Raw genomic sequence first — 9877 nt, forward strand, 5'->3', positions numbered from 1 at the left:
AGCCCGTCAAGCCCAACCATAGGATCAACAATCGAGAGGGCCACCATATCCTCCCCAACCATAGGATCAACAATCGAGAGGGCCACCATATCCTCCGCCCGTGCAATAGCCTCTCAAATATCTACACTGTTGGATATTGGCACCTAGATCCACTAAGGCCATGCTCCCACACCTCCAACATCCACCACAACTACGCCGATGAGCTACCCATCGCCTACATAGTCCATCCAGCCACTGAGCCACCTGCCACCTCTGATAGTTGGCTAGCAACAGCGATGGCTGGTGAGCACCTACCTACGTGGAGTTGTGGCTAGTTAGAGATGCAAACATACTCGTCCAGAAGCAAAGAAATTGACATACTGCCGGTACAACCCACTGTCAGACAAGACTAGTTCATACAGAGTCGTCCTAGGACAGAATTTTTAGTTTCGGTTGGGGATACCCCGGGCTGAGAATTCTGGTTCATACCAAAACACTAGGATTAGAAGTTCCTTCTGGTTCTACTTCAGTGAAAACTGGAACATGTTGCAGCCCGGGCTGAGTTTTGGTTCTTATCAAAGCACTAGGATTATAAGTTCCTACTAGTTCCACTTCAGTGAAAACTGGAACACGTTGCAGGCTGCAGTTCAATGCGCACGCCCGCGCCTCACTGCTCACCACCATCGCCAGGAGGATTCTTCATGAGTTCCCTAGCTTTCCTACAGGAATTTTCAACCAGATGGAATGGAAATGTCAGCTGTACCAAAACTTCCTCGCTATGCAACTCAATAACAACATGATTCCTCTTTACGGAGGCACAAGAGTGGTACATAAGCACTTGTGAAAGGTGCACTGATGGTACATAAGCACTTGTAAAATCATACTAGCATTTGGAAGAAACTCGGAATCAAAAGAGATAAGCAGAAGATAATAGATTACCGTAATTTAATCTCAATCTCAGTATTCCCAGGATCCAGTTTTTGTGCATCTTCAAGAGCATCACAGGCTTGTTTATATTCCTGGCAGTGCAGAGCAGATCAAGGAACGTGACCAGACTATAGATCAGTATGAGATAACTGAACACACTGGCAAGCTAGACACACCTTGAGTAGCATGTGAGCTGCAGCTTGACGGAAGCAAGCTTTTGCCCACTTAGGTCGTAGCATTCTGCACCTGAGCGCATCTGACAAAGCTCCATCACCATTGCCCATGAGCAGCTTACAAAGACTCCTGTTTGCATACAGCGTTGCACTCTCTTTAATATCTATTGCCTACGGTCAAACATGAGAAGTCATGCAAATGTTAATCTCAACTGAAAATGATGACCTACAGAAGTTCTATGTGAACAATTATTCACGGGCTTTCACGCATGCAACCAGGTAGAAAACTGTCTAAAACTTTACTACCCGCTAGTAGTACATCAGAAAAGCTTATGGAAGGCATTCTATTCCTTTACATGTACGGTAATCAATCATCAGTATCACATCTGATAGAATAGGATTGAATAGGCCACAATTTTGGATTCCCTGTTATCTCATATATATAGACAATTACAAGATATACAAGGAAAGGATCAATACATATCCTAACCATAATGGCCTGATTTACTAACAAATATCAAGCGCTAAGTATGGTATGGGATAACCGAATAATCTCCTATTATTCGGTTGCCTAACAACATCAAATACATCAACTGAAAAGTAGACAACCATATCAAAGATTCATATTGGCCAATGATAAACAAACTTCTCATAGATTCCGGAGATGTAAGACAATCAACAAAGTTTGATGAAGTCATGTTTTTAACATGCCTGGATTATGTCAAATAAGCTTCTTAAGTGAAGTCAAGTATGCTTGCCATGCATATTAATATCCGTCAGTTAACATCAGTCCTAATCAGTATGTCCAACATACATGGCAAATTAACAAGCAGTATATTGGTAGATAATATGAACACTGCCTAGTATTTAAACGTGACCCATTTGTTGTTTCATATATATAATCAAGATATGCATCGAGGAAACCGTTGCTTATAGATACCCCAAGTGATTAATAATGTAAATTACAGTAGAGAACACAAAAATAATTAGAAAAGAATGCTCTCCAATTGGTTCCTATAAATGGAAAAAATTTATCTTCTAAACCATCATAGAAAAGGACAAAGTGCAAGAGGTTTACCATATTAGAGTACTTCTACCGACCAACTACCCCACAAGACCAAGCTAATAGGAAGTGGAGATTTAATATACTTAACATACCACATCATAAAACTGTGATGCCAGCTTATACTCCTTTTGCCTGAATGCCGTATCAGCCTGTGACTTGAGCAAAGTGTATCTTCTTTCAATATGACGTTTCTCCTAGACAATAAGTAGAAGAAACAGCAATAAAATAATTAGATTTTGGAATTAATCATTATTTGATATGATAAATAAATTTTCTGTTGCTCAAAGTCCAAAATTTGGTCTAGCCCAAGGAGTATCCACAACGGCGTGGCTGAATGTTTCATTGGTCATTGGTTCAGAGATCAGTGATGCCAAGTTTTATTTTGACCAAACCCAAAAGGTCGAAGGGACTCCTGTGCAACTGCATATAGTTACTCGATAAAAATAATGTAGCAGAGAGCATCTAACTATTCTTTAGAATTATGAGATTTGAGTGCTCTACACCATGACAAGTTAATGGCAGTTACCAGAACTGACACTGCCGTAAAATTTACATGCAAATGTCGTTTTGCAAACATTAAAGCAGTTGCCTTATCTCAAGAGTTTATTTTATCAGGTGTAAAGGTGCCCGTACTTTTCAACCTTGGAAGCAGCAGTAACTTTTTTCCTTAATGATTTCAATCTATTATCAAGCAGACAACCAGAGTTTGGTAAACATTTTCTATTCCTTACAAACCAGGGTTATTCATATTATGCTCTGTTACCGAATTGACAGCGCAGACATCCACGGGTTCATGTCTTCATGATGTCTATTGTTGGCTGGCCAGGGCCAGATATTATCTCTTCTTCAGCATATTGCCCTTCTAAATGACAGTTTGTAGTTTCTTCTCAGCTAATCAAAACTTATATAACTTCTTTTTAAAATTATCTTCACAAGATGTAAATCATAAAAAAACTGCTGAAAATATGTCGTGATCCTCTAATTATAGATAGTAACAACAGTTTCCAGCACACTGAATGGACACATTTGACTGAAGAAGAAAACAATTGCTTAGTTCTGAACCAATATTCAGTATGAAAACAGCATGAGAACAGAAGATAACATACTATTGGCTTTTTATCTTCGATTTTTGCATAAGAAATTACTCCCTCGATACTCCAGTCTGGGGCATTTGGAATTGGGGTAGTCACAGGAAGCAACATTTCAACCTCTTCCATACAATCACGTAATGCAGCATGCTCTATTGGCAACGTACCCAGCTGGGCAACAAAAGGAAAATTATATGTCATTGTCTTTTAAGAAGTATCAACATCATTAAAGAATGAAACTAAATAGATTATAACAAAAGAATGTGATCACTGCATAACATACAATCATTGTAGAAAAGTAAAATATTGTCCGACAAAACAGGATCATGATATTTATCAAATGTTTCAACAGAGAATACCGACAATTGGTATGAAGAACCAGATCCATTAAGCCAAGAAAAGACAATTTATTTCAGTTTTTATTCCATAAGTACATTGGGGAAATGCTGCTACCCAGATTCCCAGAATATTACATAATACTTGGTGATACCTCAGTATCTCATCAACTCTCACCAACAGTGTAGAAACCAGGATCTACAAATATTTTATCAAAGGGTTTCAACAAGGATTTATCCAGCAAGCATTTACAAGGTTTCTAAGAGAGGAATTTCAGCAAAAGTTGAAACTGGGACACCACAGGAATTTCTAGTGGGAACACAGTTGAGTCCCCATGTATACATACAGATAAAAAAACAAGAAGTGGTTGTTCATAGGATTTGTTTTAGCTCGTCCTTTTACTGATGGGAACATTAATATAAACAGGTTCTTGGAGTAAGAGAATGAAACAGAATAACAGGATGAAGAACAGTAAGGTAAGCTAAGAAAAGTCCATTTATTATAGTGTTTACTGCATGAGTATGCATCTGAGGAATGCTGCTACATACCTAGAATGGTAAATAATGAGATCTCAGCATCTCATAAACTCTAAGTTAAGCATTGATATAAACTTATTTCAAAAATGGAAAATACCGATATATGTTGGGTACTGTTGTGTCTAAGCAACATATGCCATATATATATGCTGGAACGGAATAGGCATGGTCCTTCCATAGGAACTCAATAATTGATGATCTAAAGAAAATAACAAGTCTATTGATATAGACCATTGTGAATTCCAGTGGTGGATGTGCAGTGAGGTCACCCCTCCTACCAGACTTAAAATCCTGTGAGGCAAATTATGCCCTTAGGAGGAGCCCACATAGACCTTCAAAGACTGTTTGATTGGAAGGTTCACAACTATACTAGGCACAACTAAAATTTTGCATTAGCATAGTCAACGACACAAAGCGACCTAAACTCATTGCTAAATAGCTCTCCAACATCATCAGAGGAGACGCTTTAGCAGAATATATTGAAAATTTGCATACCAGGTCAGTAAAATATCTAGCATACATACAGAACATACATCATCAGGAATATTAGGATCTGCTCCAGCCTTCAGTAGCAACTTAATGTAGTTGGTGTAACCTCCTTGCATCGTTAAGACTACCAGAGGAGTAACGATGGAACCCTTGCCGTTAACATCAGCACCAGCCTGTAAAATGGATTATGCAATAGAATGTTCATGCGCAAATCAGCAGGTGGCAGAGATGGTAGGGAAGTAGAGTAAGCAAAATCATAACATAGTAATGATTAATAATCAAGATAATACTCACCTTAATCAGTAGCTTCACGCACTTCAATGAACGGTAAATAATAGCACTCAGCAGGGGAGATCCAATACCGCTAATAATGATGTTAGGCTGAAAGCAAGGTATTATGTTATGTATTAAAAAACGCATGTGGCATGATGAACTCAAGAGTTCATTTTTGAGATAAACAAGGACATACCAATTAAAAATCATGCCATCATATAATCTACTATTCTACTGGTGTGTTTTGTGGCTCGAGAGACCAATGGTAAGTGTACGATCAAACCCTAATCTTGACCTACCACGATTGTTTGGTAAGGATGCAAGTGGGTAACCTCAACCCTCTTTAGTTGAATCAAAGGAACTAAATTTCCACAAATGACATCTTTTAATGAAAATTAGTTTATTTGTTTGAACTAGAAAAAAGTTAGAGGGTAACCTAAGGGTCACAAACTTGCATCTCTAGTGTTTGGTTTGAGAATTGGAATGGGTTGCTCCGTCAAATCAAACACACTTCAAGCTCTCGATTCAATCAATTTCATAAACCTTGAAAATGATTATGTACTGCAATATCTATGTATGTTTGAATACAAGCAACTAAAACACCCCCACGTTAAGACATATTTGTCCATGTCATTTTAACTGGTTTGGAAACTAAAAGCAATCTGTGCAAAGTAACTATTACTCAGAAGAAATAAGAAACAGTAGAGGTCATATACATTCGCATGGTGGTCCAGTAAAATCTTCACTGTCTTATCTTGCTCGTTTGTAGCAGCCATGTAGAGTGGTGTTCCACGGCCACAGTCCAAGTCGACTGGCACTCCTTTTGAAAGGAGGAACTCTGTTATCTTGCAACTTCCTGTGGGGTAGACATTGAAAAACTTGAGCATAGTTGAGTAAATAATAATGACTGGTACAATTGACCCAATTAGAGCAATTAAGTGTGAGTGTGTGTGTTGGGGGCAGCACCTTTACCCGCAGCATGGTGGAGAGCTGTGCGTCCTTTGTCGTCTGCTTTCATCAGATCACCACCACGATCAAGAAAATATCTGAAGGTAGGAAGATCACCCGACTGAGCAGACATCATAAACGGGCTTGAGCCTGTTGAAAAAAAAATGCGCATCATGAACAGAATGTCAGGTCTGAAACTGGGAAACATTGACATGGCAGCCACCAATTTAAAGAATGCATAAAGAGATCGATAGAGAAGGACCTAGAGCTAGAGGTCCATATCCAGGAGCATTCCCATCTCCCCCAAGCTCCTCCACCAAATACTTGCAGACCTCCAGATGGCCCCCGTACGCCGCGATATGCAACGCATTAGCCCCACCCGTGTTGAAAGAGAAAATCGCAGAGTGGTCGCCGTTTCGCTTGGCAAGACTCTTCGCGATACCTTTCCCCAAAGGTTGAAACATCATCACGCGCGCATTACCGGAATGAATAAGCCAAATCAACAAGATTGAACACATAATGCATGAGAAGGTCTGAACATGTGGTTAGAACTTTGACAACATGCATATATCAGTTTAGAGTAGTTGGCTACAATAATGCAAATCTGGATGTAAAGAGAAACCGGTCCCATCATCAAAAGTTGTCACATTTATACCCTGAATTGTCATAAGATAGAAAGATTGCTAATCAGAATTTTGTTTTGGTCCGGAATCATGATACCTTGCAGTTACAGTAGTACAAGATAGAATAGCTTGGCCATCGATGTCCATGTTTCTAAACACATTGCGAAATAAAAAAATCTATATATGTATATACGGCAGCTAGCTTATGGAAACAAGACAAGCTTAACTAGCATCACAGAAAATAGAATCCTACACATGATCTGTCCACAGATCCCGAAAAAAAGAATGATTGACGGGAGAGAAAATAGAATTTCCGAAGACAAGGTGTAACAGATGATAGGCGAGGCAATGTAGAAAGGAGCGTGAGAGCAAAATGAATCGAAAGATTCATGTTTGGTTCTGGAATACAGTAGATCATAAAAGTTGTAAAGTTAGCCCGTGTGAAGTGTGAACGAACCTCCGACCACGCCAACACAGTCAACAAGTCAACAAGATTGAACACATAATGAGAAGGTCTGAACATGTGGGTTAAAACTTTGACAACATGCATATCAGTTTAGAGTAGTTGACTACATAAAAAATCTGGATGTAAAGAGAAACCGATCCCATCATCAAAAGTTGTCACATTTATACTCTGAACTGTTATAAGATAGAAAGATTGCTAATCAGAATTTTGTTTTGGTCCGGAATCATGGTACCTTGCAATTACAGTACAAGATAGAATAGCTTGGCCGACTGAACCCAAATTGGGGCGGAGGGCATGGATGCGGTGGCGAAGAGGAGAAGGAGAAGGGTACCTTTGAGGCGGCCGAGGTTGCCGTCCAAGGCCGCCTTGATGACAGCCTTCTCATCTGCATACACGAGGGCACGGAACGACCGGCAATAGTTAGAAAGAAACGTATCCAGTGGCCAGAAAGAGGGGGGAAATCGGAGAGGGGAACGGGACGGGAAGCGAGGGCTCGATGTATGTACCGTTGCTGCTGTCGTCGGAGGGGAAGTAGATGAACGGCGGCGCCATGTCTCCGTCGCCTGCTGCTGGAAGCTTCTGGGGGCGGCGGGAATGGGAGAAAGAGCCCTGCGCGGCGCGGCGCGGCGCGGCGCGGAGCAGGTGGGGTTTTTGGCGAGGCGAGGAGGACGAGGGGGATGGCGCAGTAGAGTGGAAGAACCTGGTGTTGGTGCACCACCGAGTTCGGTTATTGGCTCGTGAACCGGACCGTGGATTTGGTGCAGGAAGACCCGGTCCAGCTGTGGCAGGCTCCCCGCCCAGGCCCGAAGCAAAATGGCTCCAGCCGCTCGGTCACCTCGCCCGACGCGACACACACTCGCTGACATTGTTGGCCCACAGGGAACAGAGCCACTTCGCTCTCGGGCGCGCCTGTCAACCGTCTACACGTGGCTTGAAGGGACGCGACGAACGCTGCCGCGGCATTGAGGACTGGCGTGGCAAGTCAAAGTGAACGTGCACAAAAAATTAAAAGTAAAACTGACCCAAAGGCTAAAATAATTCACAAAGTGAACTCTCTACAAAACAAATTCACCCCAAACAGAGCGACGCTATGCTCTTGTCTAACGCCAAACAATCAGGCGCTACACCGAAAAACCTCTTTTTCGCAATGGCACCTACCTACCAGAGTGATGTCAGCAATAACGTTAGCAATATGCTGACCAATTCTTTCACAAAATTATAAAACATAATTAAAATATAACTGAAACATGAATATTTTTGTGAAATAAACCGTAGTAACGTCAGCGATGATGTCATCAGTTTCACTTTTTGTTAGACTGTTTCACAATGTTTTTCATGTACCACTTTAGTTTCATAAAGTTTCACTTGTGTTTCAATTATTAGTTTTATATTAGACAAATGCCAAAAGCCTCACCAATCTCAAAACAGAAAGTGGACGGTAGATGAGACACCGGTAGATAAAGTTGCCTTTAAATTCGTTGTGTTCTGCGCTACACCTCATGTAGGCGTGTCGGGGCCCGGCTAGCCCCACCCACGGCTAAGTAGTGACTATGTGCCGAGCATAGCATTGATGGCTTAACCGATATGCTCTTGTTAGTTATAGGCCGCGTGAGCCTAGCCTTGTCTGACCAAGGACCACATCCAGGAGTACTTTGTGTGCTCGCCCGACCCAACCGTTCCTCTCTCTCCCTCAACTCAAATCCATCCCGAAAATCCCCCAAATTTGATAAATCTATCGGAGGATTACAGCTCCAACCCCTTGGCGGTGACCTAACACATCACTGCATGTCGTAGTGTGCAAGTCGTTGGCATGACACTCCTAGAACACCGATGCACAAATATTACACCCAACCGAGTGGTACAACAGAAACATTGTGTGTCCAAAATTCTTCTTTATTTATATCCACATCAAGAGCACATCATATTCGAGGTCCTCCTCGGTTCAATGAGGATTCACGACAAATAAGTAATCCAAAACCATGGTACGGTCTTGAAGAAAAATGGCACAGCTATGCCTGACGCCATTTGACGCCATTTGAGCTCATCAACTTATTTAGTAGGATTCTACGCTGCTCGGCTCGTCTAACTTATTCTAAGGAATATAATTATCTTGTTCCGCCTCCTCCTCTTCCACTCCATACACTATATCACAGTCTACTCCTTTTGTGCGTCCGGATATATCTGGTTCTTCGTAGTAGACTTCCTCTCCTTCGGGTTCATTGGCCGTTTTCTCCTCGGTCCTCTCATGCTCTAAGTAAGGATTTAAGAAGTAATAGATTGAGTACTATTGCACTCAGCAAGTCCTATGGCGGTTGTCGGTGCTCTATGTACAGTCGTGGATTCGTGATCCTAGACTTAATTTATGAGGTTTTCGTAATTGGTTTTTAGAAAACATGAGTTTTAGATTATAAAAACTATGTTCGACATTTTTCACGGGTTGTGAGAACTTCATGGAGTTCTTTTCCATTGCGATCATAGTTCTTTCCAAGAACATGGAGTATCATAACATGCTTGATACACTCTCAATAGTTGCACTACTTTTCCAAGAAACGTCTAAAGCCTTGATGCTCAACTCGGTACATACTTCCTAAGGTATGAGGCCCGACTAAAAGACAAGCTAATCATTGTCCTTCTTCGCGTCCCCGCAATCCACCCGGTGTAATGAGTTTCGGTCACGGAACCTATGCTCAACTACCCTCCCCGCCCCCTATGATGTAGTAGTTGTCACTCCACGGCATGGAATGGGGATGTTGGGCTTCCACCCGTTCAATTCCTTAACGGAACCAACCTAACTAAGTATCTGAGGATATACAGAAGAAAAGAGGTAAAACTGACTTTCCCATCCCACTCCGGGTTTTGTGGTTAGCGGTGTCTATATGACGCCTAAAATGACTACTAAAGTAGTTGTTCAAGTCCTAATGGTGTTGTCAGTACAATGGACCTCCGCTAACAGAGTTTCTGCGTTCCATGGTC

General features: G+C 41.5%; 1 protein-coding gene across 2 annotated transcripts; it reads right to left on the reverse strand.

Moving 5' to 3' along the window:
- Positions 1 to 321: 321 nt before the first annotated feature.
- Positions 322 to 7511, reverse strand: LOC124665148 (ankyrin repeat domain-containing protein 17-like). Of its 2 annotated transcripts, none has more exons than XM_047202553.1 (12): positions 7411 to 7511; positions 7236 to 7289; positions 6078 to 6257; positions 5840 to 5965; positions 5584 to 5723; positions 4889 to 4975; positions 4639 to 4767; positions 3252 to 3404; positions 2238 to 2339; positions 1083 to 1250; positions 919 to 998; positions 322 to 698 (listed from the first exon to the last, which is right to left on the reverse strand). In XM_047202553.1, exons 1-12 carry the CDS (start codon positions 7454 to 7456, stop codon positions 647 to 649), a joined length of 1317 nt encoding a protein of 438 aa, XP_047058509.1. In that variant the 5' UTR covers positions 7457 to 7511; the 3' UTR covers positions 322 to 646. The 2 variants fall into 2 exon arrangements, with proteins under 2 accessions (XP_047058509.1, XP_047058507.1); XM_047202551.1 differs by having other exon boundaries at positions 5834 to 5965.
- Positions 7512 to 9877: the final 2366 nt, after the last annotated feature.

The sequence above is a fragment of the Lolium rigidum genome, chromosome 6, assembly GCF_022539505.1.
Source record: "Lolium rigidum isolate FL_2022 chromosome 6, APGP_CSIRO_Lrig_0.1, whole genome shotgun sequence".
Classification (NCBI taxonomy): Eukaryota; Viridiplantae; Streptophyta; class Magnoliopsida; order Poales; family Poaceae; genus Lolium; species Lolium rigidum.